Below are 26,180 nucleotides of genomic sequence, written 5' to 3'. Positions count from 1 at the left end.
GCCAGAAGCCGGAGGGAAAAAACCTGTTTGGCAGACAAGAGAGAAACTCAATCTTGTACCCCAAGGAAAACACTTCGCAATGCGAAGCCAGTCTCCCACCCGAGACACGGGCTGGAGCAGACCTTCAGGCGGAAGCAGGTATGTCCACAGACTTGTTAGGCATGCGGTATCCGGTGCGCTGCTACCCCGCAGCAGGGATTCAAGCACCATGTAGACCTACCCCCACCGCACAGGGCGAGCGAAAAAACGCTCGGAGGTAGGCAAGGAGGGTCCTTGCACAGGGCGAGGTCCCTAGCCCTTCCCAAACTGTGGGAACAGCATGCGCTTACCACCTGTGGCATCCTCAATGATGCCAGTCAGGGAAGACCCAAAAGGACCGTTCACCCTTAACGGCCATCACCAAGGCCACCTTAGAGGTCCTTCTTCCAGCTCCTGCAGCAGGAGCTTCGCCCTTTTAGTCGGGGCCTGCCAGGGCCCCGGCCAGAGCCGGCCTCACCGCCGAACCCACCACCGTGAATAGGGAGCGGGCCACGGCCTCCACTCTCCTATCAGCGGGATCCTGAAATGCAGGAGCCCCTTCCACAGGCAATGTGGTGGCCTTGCGCAGTCTGGACACAGGGGGGTCCACTGGCGGAGGAGAGACCTACTTTTTTTTTTTTTTTTTTTAAAGCCCCCCTCAAGGGGGTAACGGGTTGCAAAGTTTTTTGACAAACTTTTTTCGGTGCATCCCATTCCTTGTATAACATATAGTCCAAATAAGGAACACAAGGAAACACTTCAGCGATGCGTGGTAGTCTGCTGGTACTGACACGGAGGTGTCTCCGCCACATCCTCAATTTTTAGAGCCTCACGCACCGCAGAAACAAGAGCTCCAACAAATTCTTGCCAGCAACTGACTGCAGCAGAGTCATCCTCACTATCCATAAGGGTTAAAACCCGCAGCCTCTGACATAACAGAACCAGAAAAAAACAGCGATTCTGTGTCATCCCCAGAAGCAGGCTTCAGGGAGGGGGCGCTTTTTTACCCCCCATCCGGGCACTAGCTGCTTCAAACCTGGCAAGAAACCCAGGACAGCCAACATAACAGATGTGGCAGGGGGAGGGGCGTTAAGGGTTAACTCAGGCATAGCTTGAGTTCCATAGTGTCAGCACTGAGTCACCCACCCTGCAAGGCAGGACAAAAAAAAAAAACCCACTGGTCACCTCCTTGCTGCTATTGCAGAGCATGGGGGCCCCCGGTATTCACCACCCCACCCAGCTGCAGAGGGAGCTGAAAAAAACCTCAGGTGTGCTCTGATGTGCTGACTGTGATGTGTATTCACCTCATGGAAGATTCACAGCACTAAAACTGACCAGAGGCTGTGCCGAGTCATCTCAGGGAAGAATCACATCATTACCAAGGAGATTTCCAAGATGGCCACCATCTGAGGTAAAAATTACCTCATAGAACACAGCAGCACTGACTGCTTTGTCTGTTACCTCAGAAAAGAATCACAGTGTTACCAAGGAGATTTCCAAGACGGCCGCTGTCTGAGGTAAAAATTACCTCATAGAACACAGCAGCACTGACTGCTTTGTCTGTTACCTCAGAAAAGAATCACAGCGTTACCAAGGAGATTTCCAAGACGGCCGCTGTCTGAGGTAAAAATTACCTCATAGAACACAGCAGCACACAGCAGCACCCCCCAGAGTAACAACACAGTCCCCCTAACAACACACGGGCCCCGGTGGTAACAAAGAAAACCCAGGAGGCCCCCCTTCACAGCCACTACCCAGTCAGGGGAAGGAGGGAGAGGAAGGGGAGAGAGGAAAGCAGGGCGGACCCTCAGTCGACCTCCCCAGGGAAACCACCAGCCAGACCACTTACCTGAGTAAGGGGCCACTACTTACCTGTCCTGCGACTACCCGGCTGGAGGTATCCCAGACAGAACCAACGTCCGTAAACGGCATGGCTGTCGGCCAGACACACTGTGACAAAGCCATAGAGACCGGTCATATGTGTGCCCTAGAACCAAAGTTCCCCGGCCGCCCCTGGAGCAATGGGGCCTGTCGTGGACGTCCCAAAGCTGAGCTGAGGGCCGGCACACGCTCGAAGGCCGAACATGGGGGGACTACAAGAGTCGAGGACCCAGCCTGTCACCCAGTCGGCTGTTGATAGAAGAATCGCAGGATTCAAAAATGCAGGAACAAAATAATAAAAAAAAAAAAAAAAAAGCGAGAAAAATCGCCAGAAAAAAACTCCAGAGTCCAGGAACTCCAGAGATAGCCTTGACCTCCTGTCGTTAGGCAGAAAACAAACTGAGGCTGCTAAAGCAGGGTGTGGGTTATGCCTGGGGGAGCCACGCCCCCTGGGAGGAGCGGCATTAAGGAAAGTTTTTAACACCTTAAGTGCTGTAGAATTCTGCCTAAATCTCCTGGTAGGAAGAAGCATAACCCTAAGGTCAATGAAGGCTGTGTCCGTCTATGAACGAAAGAGAAATCGGAGTTTAGATATAGAACATGTTCTATTTTTTTCCGATGTGATTTGGCCTGGCAAAAGCCCAATTGTGTGTACGCGGCATTACTCTAAACCAGGGATCTTCAAACTATGGCCCTCCAGCTGTTGCAGAACTACACATCCCATGAGGCATTGCAAGACTCTGACATTCACTGACATGACAAGGCATAATGGGAATTGTAGTTCCTGAACAACTGGAGGGCCATAGTTTAAAGACCCATGCTCTAGATCAGGGGTCTTCAAACTACGGCCCTCCAGGTGTTCAGGAACTACAATTCCCATCATGCCTAGTCATGTCTGTGAATGTCAGAGTTTTGCAATGCCTCATGGGATTTGTAGTTCTGCAACAGCTGGAGGGCCATAGTTTGAGGATCCCTGCTCTAAACTCTAAACTTGTAACCTGTAAAGACTTTTAAAGTGTCACCTATGGAGATTTTTAATTACAATCCCATTAGCATGTTAGGTATGTATTAACTCAGCGTAACACCATCTTTTATATTTTACCCAAAAATTGGGTTTTATATTGTGTTTGTATATATAAAAATGTATGAAAGTGTATTTTTTCCAAAAATGTTGCAGTTGAAAAGTAGCGCAATATTGCGCAAATACCACATGATATAAAAATTTCCAAATTCGAAATTGTATTCTCTGGAGCTGCTGATAAAAAATGTATATATAATGTTTGGGGGTTTAAAGTATTTTTCTAGCAAAAAAATACTTATATTTTTAGGCCCCGTACACACGACCGGATCTGTCCGCTGATATTTGTCCGACGAACAGTTTCAGCGGACAGATCCGGTCGTGTGTAGGCCCGACCGGACAATTGTCCGGCGGATCGGACAGTTTCCAGCGGACAAAAATTTCTTAGCATGCTAAGAAATCTGTGCGCTGGAAACCTGTCCGTCGGACGTGTTCGGTCGTCTGTACAGACTCACTGGACACGTCCGTCCGACCGACCGCCATCCCTCGCATGCGTCGTACTGATTCGACGCATGCGTGGAAGCTTTGAACTTCAAGGCCGCCCACGTCGCCACGCGTATTGTTTACGCGCGGATTTCTGTCTGATGGTGTGTACAACCATCAGACAGAAATCTCCGGGCGGACATGTCCGCTGAAAACGGTCGTCCGTCCTTGTACGGGGCCTTACTTGTATTATTATTCTAAAGGATTTATATAGCACCGACAGTTTGTGCAGCACTTTACAATATAAAAGAGAGACAGTACAGTAAAAATACATTAAAATACAAGGGGGTTAAGAGGGCCCTACTCATAACAGTTTACAAAGGTTATAACTGTGGGGGATGAGCTGATGGAAGTGACAAAAGGTTAGTTGGAGGCGTAATAGACTTCCATGAAGAGATGAGTTTTCAGGGATCACCTAAAGGCAGCCGGAGTAGGAGTTAACCATACAGATTGAGGTATAGAGTTTCAGAGGATGGGAGATGCTCTAGAGAAGTCCTGGAGACAAGCATGGGAGGAGGAGGCAAGGGAGCTTGAGAGCAGGAGGTCTTGAGAGGAGCAGAAAGGACAGTAAACAAAAAAGTGTCAGAAATAAGCTGGTCTTCTAGTGGTTAAGGACATTTACCATTTCTATATGTTTCCTATTACATGGTGCATCTTCACTTTTAACATTCAGGTCCACTTTAAATCTCTCAGTAGCAAGGTATTAAAATTGCCCATTTTTGAAGAAAATAAAAAATCCTTTTTTTATGTAGTTGTTAGAAGAGGAACTGCTCATTTAGACAACAATCTGACATTTTGCAGGCAATAAAGGTAATGGCTGGGACCTCTGAACTGACCAATAAAAGCCAAACCTGCCATAAAAACAAACAATTTTAAAGCTGAATTGTGAGTAGCATTTACGGAGCCTCAAGCATTCCACTAATGTCTAGTGTTTTCCGTCTAGTAGAAACCATGAAGCTGACCCCAGTTGGGTTGTCACCCTGTCACCTTCGTCCTTTCTTTTAATGACAAGGAAAGAGAGTCTACGTTTGGCACAGTCAGCCTGACAGATGCCCCGGGAACTTTCCTCATTGGTAAACATTCCCAGAAGTCTATCAACAGAAAAAAGTTGTTTTTGGTATGTTGCAGGTAAAAAGGTGCATGTTTTTACAGCCTCACGTCTCCTCGTTCCAGCTATTTATCATTCTTTATGTGTGGAGACAGAGGAGTGCTGTAGCTCTGTGTGTGGCCGATCTCTCTATGATGCACAGCAGAAAAATGTTTTTTGCTTTGTGAGTGCGGAGGGGAGAGGTAGAACTGTCAGTGCATTGATGATATGACAGCAAGTATATGGAGGGGGCTTCCATTGTCGATGCTGATATCTCTGCAAAATCTGACCTCGCTAAAGCCACCCCAGAGGACTGCAGATAAGTAAGGACTTGTACGGGGTCACCTAAATGCCAAGGTGACTGCTTTAGAAAAGAAGGCCTCCTTTTTTACGATATGGTCTTGGAGTGACTTAATGAAAGCAGGTTATTGGCTCATAAAGGTCAACAATCCTATTCTTCTTGAGTCTGGAAATATTTGGAATTGATCCCATACTGAGTAATGTCATAATGCTGTTAAAGGGCAAATATATCTGGATTACAATTTATTTTTAGAAAAGAGATCATTCAAAGAAATTCCTGATATGTATGAGAAGTAACAATAATATATTAAAACTAGAAATTATTAAAATAAATGTCTGAAATCTTTCCTGAAGTTGGTGACTTCCTCTTCAATTAGCCAACAGAAGGACACTGCAGAAAACTTCTCAAGAACCTTGCAGGTGATCACAAATATATGAGAATTAAAGTGGACCTTCACGTAAAAGTGAAAGTACCGCTAATGTGCCCCTCCTCCGCCTTCTGTAACATTATTAGAAGTTTTTTTTCGGGGAGCAGGTACCTTTTCTGAGAGGTACACGCTCTTCACCCCTACCCACCCACAACTTCGATATGCTAAGCTATGACTAATCACTTAAGCCCTGCACACACGATCAGTCCATCCGATGAGAATGGACTGAAGGACCGTTTCATTGGTTCACCGATGAAGCTGACTGATGGTCTGATGTGCCTACACACCATAGGTTAAAGAAGCGTTTGGTTCAGAACGCGGGGACGTAAAACACGACGTGCTGAAAAGAATGAAGTTCAATGCTTCCAAGCATGCGTCGACTTGACTCCGAGCACGCGGTTTTGCATACTAACCATCGGTTTTGACCGATCGGTTAGGCGTCCATCAGTTCAATTTTAAAGCAAGTTCTAAATTTTTGGACCGAAGGATAACGGACCGGTGGGGCCCACACACCATCGGTTTGGACCGATGAAACGGACCTTCAGTCCGTTTCCATCGGTTTTGACTGACAGTGTGTACAGGGCCTAAGTAATAGTGTGAAACGCGTCAACTGGTGTCCTGTTTGCTGTGGCGGGTACTTTGTGATCCTGTTTTATTAATAAAAAGCAACATTTTCGGAGTGAGGCTGTTCAGACATTCCTCTTTATCTTGCACCACCCACAACCTCCTTGGACCTGTCACAGGTTCCAGGAGGCTGCAAGACCAATCTGTCAGTGCAGCACGATCTCACGCATGCGCAGTGGGAAACCAGTTGTGAAACAGCGGGAAGTCACAACCAGATTCCCACAGCCAAGATGGTGGCGACAGGGATGCAAAAGTAAGCCAAGAACAGGCCTGGGTGAAGACAGCACTGGATCCCTGGGCTGATGAGTGTCTGTTTATTAAAGTTACAGTATTTGTAGCTGCTAACTTTTATTTTTTTCTAGGAATAATGTAGTTCCCCTTTTTAAGCTGGCCATACACTTATTGAAATGTAGTCAAATTTTGATCAGGTTGTTGCTTTCCCTGCTCAACAGAAGTTGATCATTTGATTGACTTCTGTCGAAGGTAAATACTGGAAAACAGTTGTCAATCTGCAGCTGCTGATCATTGTCAGAATATAATGTCATGGCGGGGGGTTTCCTCCATCCACCTCGACACTGTGGATGGTTACGGCTCATTCACATGTAAGTTTCGGGGGCAGTAAATACTTTTTTATCGCCACCAATCGCTACCCTCTTTAGCTGCAGAGGCAGCATCTGGGGGTGCCCAAATGCAGTGGAATTATAGCCCCTGTCACCTTCAAATGAATAGGGCTGCTCTAGTGTCTAATTCAATAGGTTAAGGCTAGGGGTGAGGAGGCGATACATTGGTAGGTCCAGTAGATCCATGTACACGGAATCCCCATGGGTTATACTTAAAACAGGTACAATAGCTTTGGTAAAAGTAGGTCATTTTGAGTGCCACAATCTGGCCTAGCCATCTAGTAAAAGAGAGGTGGACAGTTGTCAACATAAAGTGTATGGAGGGAGGAGACGAGGTAGATTCCAAAGTAGATTAGGCATTTGATATTGAGAACAGAACATTTACTGAACTGATGCATAAGGGCTCATAAATTGGGAGGAATGATAGTTGGGCTGGTGATGAACAGCATGATATCATCGGCGAAGAGGCTCAATTTATGTTAATGTCCTGCTATAGACGGGTAAATGTGAATGTATTTCAAAGATGGACTAAATATTTTTTGCTCAGACAAACACATTAATTCATGAATACTGCTTGCAAATTCCGGGTCAGTGACTCAGAAAATATTTAAGCCAAAGATGGCCAGACAACCAGTAACCTTCATACACTTAAAAAAACACTAGAACCAGCACTCATGACTCTCAACCATATGTAAGCTTGATACCAGAAAGTTTGTAGAAATAAATGCATTTATGGACCGATTTCATCGGACATGTCTCCTCATGTGTACGGGGCCTAAGCCGTCGGCAGTCGATGGAGCTGCTCTTTGTGCTATGAGATTTGAACCCCTTTTGTGCTCGATGGATCTTGGATAATAATATTGCTGTATATCGCAGTATATTGCATTTTATTAATCACTGGGACGATTATTTTATTTATGTCTGGATTGGATCTACTATATTCTTTTTTGGATCAATAAATTAATTTATTTCTACAAACTTTCTGGTATCAAGCTTACATATGGCTGAGAGTCATGAGCGCTGGTTCTAGTGTTTTTTTGTGTGTTTAATTGGTACTTCCGGGTACAATTTTTCCTGCAGCTCTGGACTCTCTCATTCATTTATACTCTCCTAGGAGATATTGGTAACCTCCTGAATCATTTATTATTATTATTATTTTACTTGTATCATCATTTTTAGCACCAGTGTTTTTTTGATGTTTTTCTTAACCTTCATACACTTTTCACAGCAGATTTAATTAAAAGTGAATCTGAGAACCCTGTTCTGTAAGGTTTTTAAAAATTCTCCCTCATAATACATAGCTGATCCCCCCAGATTCACACCCTACCCCTTCCCTACCTTACCTTCCTGCCTAGTTCCATAAGATTGTTCTTTTAAAGTCATTGCCTGCCACTGCTATAATGGCCACCTCTGGCTGTTACTCCTAGCAACCCAGTTATACTCATTTAGCTATCATGAGCTACATATATAAGTACACATTAAGGCCCGGATTCACATACATCGGCGCATATTTATGCCGGCGTAGCATATTGAATATACGCTACGCCGACGCAGCGCAGAGAGGCAAGCACAGTATTCACAAAGCACTTGCTCCCACTCGCTGTCAAATCTACGCTGGGTTTCCTCTGCGTAAGCCAGCGTAGGTGGAAGTGGGCGTGAGCCATGCTAATTTTTATTTATTTATTTGTTACTATTTGTTTGGGAAGCGCGCATATACCACCAGTCGGTGGTGCCAAATGCGTCACCCCATGCAAATGATGGGCCAAGCGTCATAGAAGTACTAAAAATGAACGGCCGCATCCCAGTGCGCATGCTCAGAATCACGTCCAAACAACTGCCTAAGATGCGTCGAATCACTGCCTACGGCGTGAACGTAGCCAACGCCTAGTCATATTCACGTACTACGTAAATTACGTAAAATACGACGGCTGTGTTCCCTGGTTCATACCTTTGCATGGGTTGCGCCTCCTATATGGGAAATAACTTTACACCGGACGTACAACTTACGCAAACCGCGTATATTATGTGCCGGGCGCAAGTACGTTCGTGAATCGACGTATCTCCCTCATTTCCATATTTGAATAGGAAATCAATGGGAGCGCCCCTTGCGGCCAGCGTAAATATGCGCCCACGAAACGCCGGCGTAGGAAAGTTACGTCGGTCGGATGAAGCCTATTTTCAGGCATATCTTGGTTTCAAAGTCCGGCGCATAGATACGACGGCGCATATTTGCACTCACGCGGCGTATCTGTAGATACGTCGGCATAAGTGCTTTGTGAATCCGGGCCAGTGTTTCTAGTTAGCTGTGCCTTATATCTATTTTTTTAAATAAATGGATGCCTTCAGGGGCGGACTGACCATTCGGACACTTGGGCACTAGGGGGCCCCATCAGGGTTGTTAGCCTCAGTAAAACCAGGGACAGTATGTAAAAATCTGTGTTTTTTTACATCTGTCCCTGAAATGTCCCTTACCCACATCCTTTTGGTCGAAAAATCCCAAGATTATAGCTGCCCTGCCTCTCCAGTACCTTCTCAGTGTGCGTATGTATACTGTATACTGTGTGTGTATATTGTGTGTATACTGTGTAGCTCCATATTGCCTGGGGGGCCCATAATCTCCTATTGCCTGGGGGCCCCATAATCTCCTATTGCCCGGGGCCCCATGAGTTGTCAGTCCGCCCCTGGATGCCTTATACATTGTTATGTTTTGGATGCATCTCTTCTGTATATAATAAGAAAATTAAAAAAAAATTGAAAACTAAACCTGAAGTGGTAAAAGATACCTGAAACACTAGTTGCACCATGCAGAAGGCACCTCCAGGCATGCCAGGATCCTCTCCTTATTCAGTACCCAGGGTGCCCTAAATCTTCTGAAGAATTGACATGCAAATATCAACTAATTTTTCTCAAGAGCCTAACCTCAGCCTTACCTTATTAAGCTGGCCTCAGATGGTTCGAATCTCAGCCGGTTCCTGCTGAACCAACTGAGATTCAAACCACGTATGAGCAGGCTGAATGTACCCAAGTCAATCGATTGATCAACTCAGGTACAACCAGATACTGAAGGCAGGAAGGCACAGGAGAAATCACTGCTCCAGGTGAGCCAAGGAGATCCCATAGCAGGTAACCCCACAGGCGCTGGCCTGGCCCGCCACAGCGACAAACAAAGAAACTTGGAATAGGCAACTGCACAACTCAACGGGATACCAATAAAAACATCTTTACCTTGTGCTTTGTGCTTAACCATAACCAATGGCTAAGCACAAGATGTGTGAAATATGTTAACCACTTCAGCCCCGGACCATATTGCTGGTCAATGACCGGGCCCCTTTTTGAGATTCGGCACTGCGCCACTTTAACTGACAATTGCGCGTTTGCGCGACGTTGCTCCCAAACAAAATTGGCGTCCTTTTTTTCCCACAAATAGAGCTTTCTTTTGGTGGTATTTGATCACCTCTGCGTTTTTTTTTTTTTTTTTGCGCTATAAACAAAAATAGAGCGACAATTTTGAAAAAAAATAAATATTTTTTACATTTTGCTATAATAAATATCCCCAAAAATTTATAAAAAAAAAAAAAATGCAGGGCATCTGCTGATCTGAGAACTGTAGTGGGGACTTTTAATGGCAACTATAATCATAGGTAGTTTTACTCACTGTGTCTCCGGATTCACTGTGTCTAGAGACTTTGTGGTGTCTTGTAGCAGTGACACCTATGCCGAAATCAGGAGATAGGGTCTCCTCCAGCCCCTTCCACTTCACATTCCTTACCAGTCAGCTGACCTCTAGTTTCTTCCCCCCCAGCCATGCAGTGAACTGAATGGGCAGCTGCGAAGAGGCTTAGTGGGCGGCCGCGGGCTCCAGGAACAGCCCAGCTGGGCGGCCGCAAAAAGGCTGGGAGAGTGGTGCGGGCCTCAGGAACAGCCCAGGATTTTGTGACCCCTGGCAAATCATCATTCGACCTGAGGGGGTCCCGACCCCCAGGTTGAGAACCACTGAATTAAAGGGTAACTCCACTTTCATGGGGGAAAAAAATAGCAAATAAAAAATAATAATATAGCATATTTTTCAGAATAACAAAAGGTAGAAATCTGCAACAAAGTTTGTTAAAATCTTTGTAATGTACATAGGGGAGAATGTTTTTTTTTCTCAACAAAAGTGGAGTTACGCTTTAATATACAAAAACTTTAAATTTAGCCTGCCAATGTTGTAATGAAAGGTATTTTCACTAAACAAAGTATAGACATGAAGAAACAAATCAGAAGATCTGCTTATCCCTGAGCCTTAGCCCACTTGTAAGGATTACTTGGTTCTCGGTTTCCAGGTGGCAAGAAGAGCCACAGGAGGGCGTGTTGTTGCTGTCTCCCGTCTTGTCAGTGGCACTGCATCCCCCTTCACATGAATGATGTCCGAGATGGTGACCTGGAGAAACACAATGCAGTCAAGACAAAGGAGTCAGAGGTTTAAAAAGGGAAAACAAGAATTTTCCAATCAGTAAAAATACAAACAGTTGTTCTTTCAACACCTAGTGATTACTAGCTCCTGCCCCTCCCGCTGAACACAGCCAGGCAGTCGCCACTACTCACAAAAGCTATCCGACCCTCTGTGTCAACTTAACAAATAGTCTAATGACTAATTTCTAATCATATGCAGTGGGACAGAAGTGTTTATTGCATTGAACATTTTATAAATACATCACCATGCTGTACATTTGCTCTGCTATTACTGTACAGCACTATATTTAAAGCATTGTTCACAGTTTGATATATTCACATTACTGGGGTCCATGACAAGCACCACACACAGGTGTATACAGGGCTGCTGTTAGAAATCACGGGGCCCCATACAGCCAACCTGGCAGGCACCCCCCCCCTTTTATATCAAAATAATATTATCACTAAAAATATACCAAAATTATTATTAGCTAAAACAAACCTAACAAATAACCCGTGTGAATAAGCCCTTTAATTGTTTTGTTTTTTTAAGTTTTTTTTTAAATGTTTACATTTTTTAAATTCTTTTATTTTACAATTTAAAAAAATTAATTACAATGGCCCATATTCTCTCTAAAAATCCGCGGGCTGCGCTTAAGGCACTTACACTCCGCTGTCCCAACTTACAGGAGCAAGTGTTGTATTCCCCAAACACTTGCTTCGTAAGTTGGGACGGCGGAGTGTAAATGCCCCGGCGTAGCCTGGCGGATCTCCAAGGGGGCGGCTTGTATTCAAATTATATATATATATATTCGCCACCACACCAGGGATCATCTTAAAAAAACGTCCAAAGATTTAATGCATATCTATTGATCCAAAAGAGCAACGTTTCGAGGCCACGCAGGACCTCTTCGTCAGGCCTCTTTTGCCTGACGAAGAGGTCCTGCGCGGCCTCGAAACGTTGCTCTTTTGGATCAATAGATATGCATTAAATCTTTGGACGTTTTTTTAAGATGATCCCTGGTGTGCTGGCGAATATATATATATATATGATTTACTTTCCGGTTCCCAGCCGGTGATCGTTTCAGCACCCTTTTACTACTTGGCCATTTTGCCGGAAGGTGTGCAATCGGAATATTTTTGAGATTGTATTCAAATTAAGCGCGCCCCCGATTCTAATGAACTGCGCATGCGCCGGGCTTCAAAAAGCCCAGTGCCCATGCTCCAGTTCTCGGCGGAAAACGTCAATGACGCCGACGTGTGCGTCATTGACGTAAAGTCGTATTCAAGAACGACTTACGGAAACAACGTACCCGACGAAAAAACACGACGCGGACCCGACGCCATCCGTAACATGGCCTACGTGGGACTTGCGGAAACGTACTCCTCATATAGCAGGAGTAAGTTTCCGCTTACGGAAACGACGTTAGCGACGGTTACGCGACGCGAACTCGTTCGGGAATCGGCGTAGAAGGATCATTTGCATACGCAAATGAGTCCTTCGCGTAAATGCCATCTAGCGGCGGCCGGCGTCATTACATTTAAGATCCGCCAGTGTAAGTGACTTACAGATGGCGGATCTTAAGTGTATCTATGCGAAAATGATTCTAAGAATCAGTCGCATAGATACACTGGCCAAAAAAGGGAGATACGATGGAGTATCCTGAGATACTCCATCGTAACTTCTATGAGAATATGGCCCAATGTAATGTAATGTAAAGGAACGATGCCCTGTGTCTCTCCCTGCAGCAGCTGAAAGGGAGGGAGGGAGAAAAAACGTGTTTCCACTGCTGCAGAGAGCAGCGCAGGGCATCTTTCTGTAATTGCCCCTCTGCACGGCCACACCGATTCCTCCTGCTATTTGGGCCCCTGTGTGGTGCTGGGCCCCGTACAGGAGGGCTGGTGGTCCCCCCTATCAGCGGCCTTGATTGTATATACTTGAAGATGTGCAGTAGTCATCACAATGAATAACTTGTGTTGTAATCACACTAACATATAAATAAGGACATACACTATATCACCATTACATGCACTTTACTCAACACTTCAAAGTTTTTTTGCTTTTTCCTCCCTGTTCATTGAAGGGCACTGGACATAATTAGTGATCTTCATTAGGGCCATGTCACACTAGTCACTGACAACAAATGACCAGTAAAAGGCCTGCTATGAGTCCATTCATCTTCTCCTATTGCACCACACACATGCTGCACCATTATTAGTAATTGAGATTTTGCAGCATATTGGCAAATGAAGCAGTGATGTCCACAAATTGACAAATGCATCTTACTACAACGGTAGTTTGCCGTAGCCCTTAAAGTGTCACTAAACCCACAACATAAAAAACGATCAATAAACGGTGCATTGCTGCTCTCTATCTCAACCTTCTTTTCATGTCCCCAAACTAGGGATTTTGCAGCTGTTGTGGGAACTCAGCATGTTGCACATGCTCAGTTTTCAGTGAGTTTCTATTCCTCCCTATAACATCTGAGCAGCCCATGTGACTATAGAGTCACACATGTGGGCATATACACAGTGGTAAATGACAGCTCACTTCCTCCATCGTCCTCCATGCCCACTAACCAGCTAAACACAATGGGGCGAGATATAGTGTGTAGATTAATGGAGGCTTCACCTCCTTCTTATTCTAAGGCCCCATACACACGATAGAATCCATCCGCTGAAAAATCCCAGCGAATGGGTTTCAGCGGATAGATCCTATGGTGTGTACACTCCAGCGGATCTGTTTCCGCGGATATTTCTCCCCTGGGATGGATTCCAGCAGATCGAATATTCGCTGACATGCTAAACAAATCTATCTGCTGGAATCCATCCCAACGGATGGATCCGCTGGTCTGTATAGACTCACCGGATCCATCCGTCCGAAGGGATCCCCCGCATGCGTCGTAATGATTCGACGCATACGTGGAATTCCTTATATGACAGCGTCGCGCACGTCGCCGCGTCATAATCGCGGCGACGGCGCGACACGTCATCGCCAGAGGATTTCGGCGCGGATTTCAATGCGATGGTGAGTACACTCCATCGCAGAGAAATCCGCTGAAATCCTCGAGAGGATTTATCCGCGGAAACGTTCCGCTGGACCGTATTCGCGGATAAATCCTCTCGTGTGTATGGGGCCTAAGACACAGACTGGAGGGGCGGAACACAGACTGTGACTAGCATAAATCAGCAGATCTAGCAGAAATCAGCCCATACCATGTTATTTTCACAAGATAATAAAGGTTTAATTTCAAAAATATACTGTATTTCTATGCCAATTTAAGACACTTTTGTATGATATTATTTACTTATTTTTACTCTGTATTCCAAAGGCAGCTTTTTTTTTGAACATGTGAATAGCAGCAGAGGACTAGAAGCTCCTCCTGCTTATGTTTCCCTGCAGACAGGCTGGGAATGACCTGCGTCATGTGACAGCTGTATATCGATTAAAGGGGTTGTAAAGGTAAATGTTTTTTCACCTTAATGCATCCTATGCATTAAGGTGAAAAAACATCCGACGGTAACGCCCCCCCCCCGAATTTACTTACCTTACCCCTCGAAAGTCCCGCGCTCGTCCCCGTCATCCTTTGGTTCCCAGCCTGGCCGTTGATTGGCTAGGTTGGATGGATTGATAGCAGCGCAGCCATTGGCTGGCGCTTCTGCCAATCACATCCGATGATGTGGCACGCCGGGGGGCGGGACCGAGTGATGTGGTCGGCGGCTATGCCCGCCGATGTATCACGGGAGCGCGCCTGCAAAAGCTTTCTACCATGCGAGCTCGCTCGCATGAAGGTGGAAAGCTCTTGCAAGGAGGAGCCGAGACAGTCGCCGTGGGACCCCAGAAGACAGGGTTCGGGGACACTCTGTGCAAAACGTGCTGCACAGTGGAGGTAAGCATAACATGTTTGTTATTTTACAAAAAAAAAATATGTTTTCCTTTAGTGTTCCTTTAAGAAAAAAGGTACTTACATATTTTTTTATTAAAATAATTACAGTGCTATCATCCACATACAGAAATAGAAAGTCAATGCATATTAAACAGTGTGTGTTTAGCATCACTTTAAGGTGTTAAAAGCTAACTGAAACTCATTTAGGGTCTCGTTTACACTTGATTCAAAACACGGCATTGGACACGCTTTTTTAAAGCACTGGACGCCAACCAAAGCCCCTGCCACTAAACAAAATGGTTAGATTACATTCCTGTTCACACCTGGTGTTTGCTTTACTTCAAAAATTATACCCATTGTTGCTTCAGTAGTGCTTCAAAGCATTTTTAAAGCTTCCATAGAAGTGTATAACAAAGCTTGCTTGAAGCACCTACAGCTTTTGAGAGGTTTTAATTCAGCTTTAGCTTCAATTTGTTTTGGAGGTATTGCAGGTATGAGATATCAACACACACACACACACACAACACACACACACACACACACACATAGGGCATCTGCCAAGCTTCATTAAAGCTTCAAAAATGCACCCCTGAACCACCACTGAAGCCTCATCAAAGCATCCCTAAAGCACCACCGAAGCATCGCAGAAGCATCAAAAACACATCATTAAAGCATGTTGAAGCAGTAGCCACTTTAATGTGTGTTGAAGTCGAAGCAAGTGTAAATGAGTCCTTAGAGTCATTGTTGTGATATTGGAGAATGAATACCTTCATATTAAACGCACCTAGAAAGGTCAGGGAAGATTTGTTTTAAAGCTATTTTGCAGCTTGTTAAGAATAGATATGTAGCTAGGACTATAGTTGCTGCTGACTTGTTTTTTTCCCCCTGTTTTTGTAGCATTATATTTATGTGAAATTGACAGAGTTCAGTTGAACATTTGCTTGTGTATAAATGCAACAGCCAACTTAAAGAAGACCATTAGTTGCACATTCAATGTTACAGAAATGTGACGGCCATCTTTAAGGAGACAGCTGTGGGAAGCCGGTTTGGTGTGTCTAGTTCCATCTTAAAAGGGAGGAGGAGGATCGGGATGGGGGCATAGGAGCTGGTGTTGGAGTGTGGGGGGACTAAGCTGCCCATCTGCGAGGTACCCCACCTCTGGAGATCACCTCCTGAATACATCTCCAATTCTGCTGCTGGAGACAGTAATCGGGTGTGCTCAGGGCCCCGATGCAGATGCAGAAACCAGTTCTGGAAAAAAAAAATTTGGACGGATGAAACTAAGATTAATCTGTACCAAAATGATGGGAAGAAAAAAAGCACACAATGTCATCTGTAAAACATGGTGGACGGCATGGGCATGCATGGTGTCGGGCAAGGGTTCACCCTTTGGTGGTGCTGTCGTTTCTGTGGATCGCAGTACCGGTGTCCACCAGCAGGTGTCCTCTAACACTCGGGATCTGTGGTGAGAGGACTCACCTGCTGGTGTCACTGTTGGATCCTTGGGCCGTAGTGCTAATTGTAGGTGTGCATATAAATACCCGGCAAGCACTCATATGCTTGCCTTGGTATCGTCCTTGCTCCCTGACATGTTATCCTGCATCTTGTGACCTGCATCTTGTGACCTGCATCTGTACCTGAGCTTGTACCCGATCCTGCCCCCCCTGTGTTCCTGTTCCCTTATAGCCTAATCCCATTCACCTTCTCCCTCCCCTGTCCTGCCCTTGTTCATCTGCTGATCTGCTGTGTATGACCCTGGCCTAACGTTAGTGATTCCAGAATTGCCCTTTGTTATTTACTGATCTTCTGTGTATGACCCTGGCCTGATTAATGTGTATGATCTTGGTACTTCCCTTTGGCTGTATATAATTACCTGTTGTCTGTGGGTTTCTGTTGGTTGGTTGAGCACTACTTGTATTTGGGGTGTTTCCTTATTACCACTTATCTTAATAAATTTTATATCACTTACTTTTACATACGTTTTGGTTTCCTCTTTGCAATCCACACAAGTCTGGTCATACCTGGTTTATAACAGTATACCAAGGACATCCCTGACCAGAAATGGCTGCACAAGGGAACCATCTCGGTTCTGTTTATGTTGCTAGGATGAACCCAGACGTAATTATTTATTATGCCCGCCAGGCACTGAAAGAGTGGACCAGTGATCAGCTGCTGGAGATCATTCGTCTAGCTCACTCTGTGGTTGATCAGGGCAGTATACTGTTTGAGGATGTTCAGCCTATAATTAAAATATGTACGGAGCTGGCTCTGCCCTGTATTCCCAAGGGCCATGATGATTTCTCGTTCCCCTTCAGCATTAATCAGGTTGTGTCCTTAGTGTGGCTGTTGGAGGATGACTCTGCATCCTTCCTTGAGCACTATTTGGTCTGTTCCAAACAGTTGTTGAAGGATTGTATAGATAAAGTGCAGTCCCTGGTCAGACAGAGGGCATGTGAGCCCACTTTTGGTCTACCTGTACTTCAGGCATGGTCAGATCTATTATATCCAGCTTCTGTCAGCTCTACACAACCCGGACCTACCTGCCAGCTGCCCAAATGTCTTTTTTCCTATCACCCACGGCAACCCCAGTCTCAGCTCAATTTACCTTACTTCCAACCAAATACCAATATCCAGTTTCTAACCGCTGTACCTATCCTGCCTTTAACCCACCTGCCTCTTCTCTGCTACCTACGACTACCCCACAAGAACCTCCTCTAGCTACTGTTCCCTGTTCTTTACCATATCCCAGACCTTCTTTTCAATCAGCCCCATCCTGTTCTTACAGCCCTGCAGTCACCTATAAAACTTCAGTGGCTAAACCAAAGAAAAAAAAGATTTTTTTTCCAACCCACACGATCCTGCCAGAAACCCAACCTGCTTCCGCACCAACCGACCTGCTCCAGTCTGCCTTCATGCCAGCTGAAACTGATGACCCACCTGATCCTGCCAAATAGTGCCTGCTACCCAGTCTGACATTCCACTGCATGCTGCCAGGTCTGATGTCCCTGTGCCCATTTTCCAGCCTGAAGTTCCACTGCCAGTGGTTCAGTCTAATGCTCCTGTGTCCACGTTCCTGCCTAAAGGCCTGAAGTTCCACTGCCAGTGTCCCAGCCTGATGTTCCGGTGTCCACGTTCCAGTCTGACGCCCAAGTGCCTGCTGTCCAGTCTGACGCCCCAGTGCTTGTATGCCAGCCTGAAGTTCCTGTGCCTGTATGCCAGCCTGAAGTTCCTGTGTCTGTGTTCCAGACTGGTGTCCCTATGCCCATGTTCCAGCCTGAAGTCTCGGTCCCGGGGTCCCAGCCTGAAGTCCTGGTGTCCCAGACTGAATTCCGCTGCCGTTGACCCTGCCTGAAGTTCCATTGCCCGTGTCCCCGCCTGGGGTTTCTGTTGTGCCAGTATCCGTTTTACGGCTTTCTGGACCAGTGCCCAGCGTCCGGCTTGCTAATCCGGGGGCCCATTACCCAGCCCACTGGGTCAGGGCCCGTTACTCAGCTTGCTGAGCCGATGCCTGTCCTGGAGCCTGCTGCCTGGCCAGATGTCCCAGAGCCTGCTGCCCAGCTCGATGACCCGGAGTCTGCTGCCTAGCTCGATGACCTAGAGCCTGCTGCCCAGTTCGATGACCCAGAGCCCGCTGCCCAGCTCGAAGACCCGGAGTACGCTGCCCATCTTGATGTGCCCGCTGTCTGCCCTGATGTGCCCACTGTCTGCCCTGATGTGCCCACTGTCTGCCCTGATGTGCCTGAGCACTTGTATTTGGGGTGTTTCCTTATTACTACTTATCTTAATAAACTTTATATCATTCACTTTTACATGCGTATTGTTTTCCTCTTTGCAATCCACACAAGTCTGGTCATACCTGGCTTATGACACATGGCTTCCAGTGGCACTGGGTCAATGTTGTTTATTGACGATGTGACAGAAAACAGAAGCAGCCGGACGAATTTTGCTGTATTTACAGATATACTGTCAGCCCAGATTCAGCCAAATGCAACAAAGTTGATTGGACGGTGCTTCACAGTACAGATGGACAATGATCCAAAACACATTGCAAAATCAACCCAGGAGCTTTTGAAGGGAAAGAAGTGGAATATTCTGCAATGGCCGAGTGTATCACCTGATCTCAACCCAATTGAGAATGCATTTCACTTACTGAAGGCAAAACTAAAACCCCTATCACAATGGGGTGGGGGGTCTGTTAGCGGTAAAGTGCCGCTAGTTTTAGCGGCGCTTTCTGTTATAGCGGCCTTTTTAGCCCACTGGTGGGGTGCTTTTAACCCCCACTAGCGGCTGTGAAGAGGGTTAATAGCACTCTTTTTGCGGCACTGCCAAAGCGCTTTGCAGGCATTTCGGCAGCACTGTCCATTCATTTTACACAAGTCCCACACCACCCCAAAGATGCTGCTTGCAGAACTATTTTCCTGTCCCGTAAGCGTACCGCCCTAATATGAAAGCAGGGGAGGGGCACCCGGGCTTTCACATTTGTGGTGGCTTGAGAGGCGCTTTTCAGGCGCTTTACATGTGCTATATTTAGCGCTAAAACACCTGAAAAGCACCCCATTGTGAAAGGGATCTAAAGGCAGAAAGAAACAAAGAACAACTGAGGGCGGCTGCGGTTAGAGCCTGGCAAAGCATCAGCAAGAAAGAAACCCAGTATTTGGTAATGTCCATGGGTTTCCGACTTCAGGCAGCCATTGCCAGTAAAGGATTCTCAACAAAATATTAAAAATGAACATTTTATTTATGATTATATTAATTTGTCCAATTACATTTGAGCCCCTGAAAATGGGGGGACTGTGTATAAAAATAGTTGTAGTTCTTAAAATTTGTACATTTAGATTGTTTCCTTTTAATTGTATTCTGGTGGCATACAGAGCCAAAAGTATAAAAATTGTGCCTGTGTCCAAATATATATGGACCTAACTACGTATTTGATGACAACATAGAACCACCTTTTATAGAAAATGTAAAAATTGCATAAAATTGGCAACTTATTTAGCATTGATGGGTTGCTCACCTCAGATGAGTTCAGTGACAACTGTCTTCAGTAACCAAAGTGGATACCTGGTTGAACAATTTCTTCTTTGCCCATACCCACCCCATTATTGTACATTATTTTGCTGCTATACACATTCTTCAGCTAAGTATGGATACTTACAACTGAACATGCCTCAGTCATTTCAGAGATACAGTGACTGCTCTCTGTTTCAGGAATCCACCCATTCTATGCAATAATGTCATACAGATGTGTCACATAAAACATATATCCCACTTATCAACACATATCCACACTTTGTTTTTCTAAATCAACAGACATTACAACTTGTCATTCTGATACTCTATGCAAGGAGTCTCCAAACTTTCTAAACAAAGGGCCAGTTTAATACCCATCAGACTTCAGGGGGGCTGAGTTATGGCCAGTGGGGGTAAAAAATGTCCCAGGCCCTGCATTAGTGAGAATGTAAAAGGAGGGAGCAAGAATTTGTGCCCGCCTTCATGGGCTTGTGGCAGCCCCGCCCCTCTCTTTCTCCTATCAGGTCATTCCCGCACTTTAACAATAGGTATTAATGTTGAGTAATGTGTTACTGTCTCTTTAAAAATTTGAAGGGATCGTATGGACCAATAGGAAGTTGTGGATTTTTCCAGAAGGATTGGTACCCTATATATAGGGGTGCTCTGAGGTAATTCACCTCAGACTAGTTTATCAAGCAGAGTTTAAGGAGCTACCCACCCTACCCACCCCTATCGTCGGCACTTATGTGGTTTAAATCACCCCGGATTTCCGGGGGGGATGTTTTATGTTTTAAATATTTGGTTTGGCTCGAGTTCCAAAAACTGAGCTGACATATTTACAGATTTATTGATTTTATGATATTTATTTTAAATAATAATCTTTAATATATATTTAAGAATTGTATTTTATATTTATACCAATATAGTGCCACGGCCATTAAAATTTTTGCCAAAAGTACAATTTGTGTTTGTTTTTATTTTATTTAAGGTTAAAATTAATTATTATTTATTGGGGTTGTGGGCTGATTGCAATCCCATAAGCATTGCCTCAGGGTTGGTGTTCAGTAGTAGGAGAAACAATGCTTGGTATATTGGTATACGTGGGAGGAATAGTACCCTACCATTGGTAACTGTGGAAGAAATAGTGCCCTATTGTTGGTGCCAGTGGTATCATTGAAAGAAACAGTGCCCCAAGGGCCATATAAAAGCCAACAAAGGGCCGCATCCGGCCTTCAGGACACAGTTTGGAGACCCCTGCTCTATGCTTTCCAGAGGACATGAATCTGGCTTTTGAGCAATCTTCATGTATATGTACAACTTGAGGTCACGAAGTCTCATACCTGCGCAGCACATCTTAGTACTTGTTTAGCTTCTTCATCTGTCATTTCCTCTTCCTGCAATGGTGTGGTAGGGTTCTCTTGGGTCGAGATAGATATTTGCTGAATGGTATCTTCCTCATCCTTGTCCGTGAAAGATAATTCTATAGACAGCTTGCTATCAGTCAATGCAACATCTGTGCCTGGATCCAGAGGTCTCTGCTTCAAAAGATCAAACTAATCATTATATCATTTTCAGGCAGTAGGGGCTTTATGGTGATTTTAAACATACCCAGGGCTTTATGTGAGAGACCAGGTTGGTCTTAGTAGGGGGCATTAATTGTAACTTTATCTCAATGTGATGCTCAACCCGATACATGCTTTCTGTTAAAGCAACAGTATAAATTCCCTAAACTAACTCCAACTGCTGCTTTAGTGTAAGGGGAATCTGAATCACCTAGGCCATGCCATCTCAAAGAAATTTAATTTCAAGAAGTGTCACTAAAGACTTTTTTTTTCCGTTTTGGATAGAGTGGAGAGGATTTAGAACTTTTGTTGCTGTCTGTGTCCCCATTAGAGAGATTCTCCCTCTCTAAATAAAATGTAAAATTTGGGGTTGACATTGAACAGTAATCTTCCAAAGAGCACTAGTTCTGGTGGCCCTGGTGACACCCTGGGATTCCCTCACTTTGAAGGTATTTCTGTTCACTTCCTGTTTTGACTGTGGGACAGGAAGTAAAGGGAAAGTTTCCCAGTGAGGCACAGATGGCAAACAAACTGGGGTTAAAACCCTCCTTTAGGGCTCTTTCACACGGATGCATCAGTAATGAAAAAAGGTGGCTTTAGATATACAGGCCCGTATTCAGATAGAGATACGACGGCGTATCTCCTGATACGCCGTCGTATCTCTGAGTTCCGTCGGTCGGATCTATGCGGCTGATTCATAGAATCAGGTTCCGCATAGATCTCCCTAAGATCCGACAGGTGTAAGTGACTTACACCGTCGGATCTTAGGCTGCAATTCCAGGCCGGCCGCTAGGTGGCGTTCCATTTTTTACATGCAACGAATATGCAAATGAAGATTTCCGCCGATTCAGAAACGAACGCCCGCCCGTCGCTTTTTTTTTACGTCGCTTGCGTTTGGCTTTTTCCGGCGTATAGTTACCCCTGCTATGTGAGGGGTATCCTATGTTAAGTATGTCCGTTGTTCCCGCGTCGAGTTTTAAATTTTTACGTTGTTTGCGTAAGTCGATTCAGAAAAGAGCTGGACGCAAGTTACGCTCACGTCGAAACCAATGACGTCCTAGCGACGTCATTTGGAGCAATGCACGCTGGGAAAATTCGTGGACGGCGCATGCGCTGTTCGATCGGCGAGGGGACCACGCCCCCAAGCCGCGGAATTTGAATTCCACCGGGGGATTTACGATACGCCGCCGCAGGTTTTGAGGTAAGTGCTTTCTGAATTAAGCACTTGCCTCAAAAACTTGCGCCGGCGGATCGTAAATCCGATAGGTTACGCGGATCTAAAGATCCGCTAACCTATCTGAATCCGGCCCACAGTACGTTTAAGAACAAATGACAGAACTCCTATTAGAAACTAAATCAATCGATATTTAAAGAGTATGAACACAATCTGTAAATAATGATAATACCCATAACAGGTAATTAGCCTAGTTTACATGTAAAAATTCAGCACAGCATGAAAAATTATCAGCCATCCCGCTGAGATACAGTTGAAAAACAAGTTCTGTTATGAATGCCAAAATGAGCAATGGGCATGACCAGATTGCGTCTAATAGTGGGAGTGGCCTGATGATTAAACAGAACTGCTCCCTGACCACCTACCTCTAAATCACGTGTCAAATACAAGGTCCGTGGGTCAAATTGGGGCTGCGCAGCCAAACGTATGGCTTGTATTTGTGACACAGTATTTTAATGCAAAATTCCCATTCAGATGGGAAAAAAACACATTCAGAAGGCAGCAGTATCACCTCACCTGGAGTGTACATTAACCACCTAAGACCCGGACCTTTAGGCAGCTAAAGGACCTGGACAGTTTTTGCGATTCGGCACTGTGTCGCTTTAACTGACAATTGCGCGGTCGTGCGACGTGGCTCCAAAACAAAATTGCTATCGTTTTTTTTCCCACAAATAGAGCTTTCTTTTGGTGGTATTTGATCACCTCTGCGGTTTTTATTTTTTGCGATATAAACAAAAATAGAGCGACAATTTTGAAAAAAATTCAATATTTTTTACTTTTTGCTATAATAAATATCCCCCAAAATATATAAAAAAAAAAATTTCCTCAGTTTAGGCCGATACGTATTCTTCTACCTATTTTTGGTAAAAAAAATCGCAATAAGCCTTTATCGGTTGGTTTGCGCAAAATTTATAGCGTTTACAAAAAAGGGGATAGTTTTATTGCATTTTTATTATTTATTTATTTTTTTTACTACTAATGGCGGCGATCATCTTTTTTTTCATGACTGCGACATTATGGCGGACACTTCGGACAATTTTGACACATTTTTGGGACCATTGCAGTTTGAAAGTTAACCACAAGGGGGCGCTGATGGGGTTATGTATGACCTCATCTGTGTTTCTAACTGTAGGGGTGTGTGCAGGGGTCAAGTCCTGGGGAAAAAATTGTGGGAACTCCCACCCAAGATCCACTCCCCCACCAAAAAAAAAAATTATACGCTCATATGCATAATTACTAAACCGCATGTTTGTTTGTTTTTTAGATCCACTGTACCTTAGTAATCCTTTATGTTACTGGCCGCTTCCTATATATGGATTCATCGGGTAGTGTGTTGGTATTCCGTCACTTCCTCGATGCCGCAATGTCTGACACTACCCGATGAATCCATATACAGTAAGCAGCCAGTAACATAAAGGATTACGAAGGTTCGCCTGCCCCTGACAGTGACTCGAGCTGGGCATCGCCGCTTAGTGAAGGATTGGCTCGGTCGGCTCGGCTGCTCTAGTCCTGCAAAGGAAACTGCGTTCCTGCTGTGAAAAAAGTGCAGGAACTCCGTTCCCTCGTGTTCCCGTAGGACTTGAGCCCTGGGTGTGTGGCTGTAGGTGTGACGTCATCGATTGTGATTCCCTATATAAGGGAACACACGATCAATGATGGCGCCACAGTGAAGAACAGGGAAGATGTGTTTACACACAGCTCTCCCCGTTCTTCAGCTCCGGGGACCGATCGTGGGACACCAGCGGCGATCGGGTCCGCGAGTCCCGCGGCCACGGTCACGGAGCTTCGGACCGGGTCACGTGCACGCGCCTGCGAGACCCCACGGCTGGGCTTAAAGGGCAACGTACAGGTACGTTGATGTGTCCAGCCGTGCCATTCTGCTGATGTATATCGGCGTGAAGGGGTCCTTAAGTGGTTAAGTAAAGAGTGCAGGGTTCAGGGGTGCGCTGCATACAGAGTGAGGCTTCAAGGGTGCGCTGCATACAAAGTGCAGGGTGCAGATGTGTGCTGTGTACAAAGTGCAGAGTACAGGGTTGCCCCCTTTCCCTCCAAATCGTCCCCTACCACAGTAAAGTGCCCTACTATCACCCTCCATGACAGTACCTGATAGAGAACTGCAGCTGCAGAAGAGCAAGCAAAGTTACTCAGGAGAAGAGTGCAGTGTAGCTGCGGGGCATTTGAGGCTGTGGGAAAAGGGGTCAGGAGCTGTTGCTGTCAGACAAGCACCAGGTTCCAACTACCTATCTATGCAGAGAGTTGGCAGGTGAAGCACAGTTGAGATCACAGCCAGAACTAGAGGAGCAGGATCAGAAAATGCATCCACCTGCTCCTTCCGTTGCCGGCTCCAGAACGCTTCTACTTAAAAATAATCCCAACTGGCTCCAAACTCTGCCTGGATAAGGTAATGCATCAAGCTGTCAAGGGCTTCTTTCTTATACTTGCAGAGTCAACACAAAGCTGAAAAAAAAGATTGATTTTGAATGGCATAAAATTTCTCTAACAGACATTTACTGACCGCTGTAAAACGAACTGAAATTTACTGACGGTTGGCAACCCTGAATGGGACCCTCAAAAAACATTAGTTTGACATCATTTCTGATCTAAGAAAAGCAGTAACAGGCCAAAGGTTTCTCCTACATGGGTATGACAATGGTAAATAATGGACAACATTCTAAAAGGGTCAATCTGAGTTATCCAAAGATCACGCAATTGTGCTAAATGCTGTAATGTCATGTAGCCAGATTCAGAAAGACTGGCTTAACTTTGTGCAGGCGTAGCGTATCGCATATACGCTATGCCGCTGTAAGTCAGAGAGGCAAGTGCTGTATTCACAAAGCACTTGCGTCCTAAGTTACGGCGGCGTAGCGTAAATGGGCCGGCGTAAGCGCGCCTAATTTAAATTGTGAAGAGGTGGGCGTGTTTTATGTAAATAAACCATGACCCCACGTAAATGACGTTTTAAACGAACGGCGCATGTGCCGTCCGTGGACGTATCCTAGTGCGCATGCTCCAAATTACGCCGCAAGGACTTATTGGTTTCGACGTGAACGTAAATTACGTCCAGCCCCATTCACGGACGACTTACGCAAATGACGTAAAATTTTCAAAATTCGACGCGGGACCGACGTCCATACTTAACATTGGCTAGGCCAGCTTTTTGGTGGAATAACTTTACGCCTGAAAACGCCTTACGTAAACGGCGTATCTTTACTGCGACGGGCAAGCGTACATTCGTGAATAGGCGTATCTTGCTGATTTACGAATTCTAGGCGTAAATCAGCGTTCACGCCCCTAGCGGCCGGCCTAAATAGACAGCTAAGATACAACGGCGCAGGCGGTCGTATCTTAGCTAGATTTAAGTGTATCTCAATTTGAGAATACACTTAAATTTACGACGGCTTAGATTCAGAGTTACGAACGGCGTAACACTACCTGAATCTGGCTAATGATGTTACTCAGGCCCTGTAAATTTCTGACACCAGAGCCCATAACTGGGAAAATAGACCAGGACTAACAATAAGGTATCACTAAACTAAT

General features: G+C 45.3%; 1 protein-coding gene across 2 annotated transcripts in view; it reads right to left on the bottom strand.

The window, feature by feature from the left end:
• TTC6 (tetratricopeptide repeat domain 6) overlaps positions 1-26,180 on the bottom strand; it is a 174,676-nt gene that overhangs the window by 132,511 nt on the left and 15,985 nt on the right. Inside the window, exons 4-5 of one of the 2 annotated variants that reach the window (XM_040333738.1) lie at positions 21,188-21,385; positions 10,824-10,939 (exon numbers count right to left, since the gene is read on the bottom strand). In XM_040333738.1, the coding sequence (XP_040189672.1) occupies positions 10,824-10,939; positions 21,188-21,385 (314 nt within the window). The remainder of the gene's footprint in view (positions 1-10,823; positions 10,940-21,187; positions 21,386-26,180) is intronic. The other variant, XM_040333739.1, reaches the window with a different exon arrangement.

This window comes from Rana temporaria, chromosome 13 (genome assembly GCF_905171775.1).
Source record: "Rana temporaria chromosome 13, aRanTem1.1, whole genome shotgun sequence".
In the NCBI taxonomy this organism is placed as follows: Eukaryota; Metazoa; Chordata; class Amphibia; order Anura; family Ranidae; genus Rana; species Rana temporaria.
Note: the sequence above shows the minus strand (reverse complement) of the source record. Positions and strands in the feature narration are given on the sequence as shown.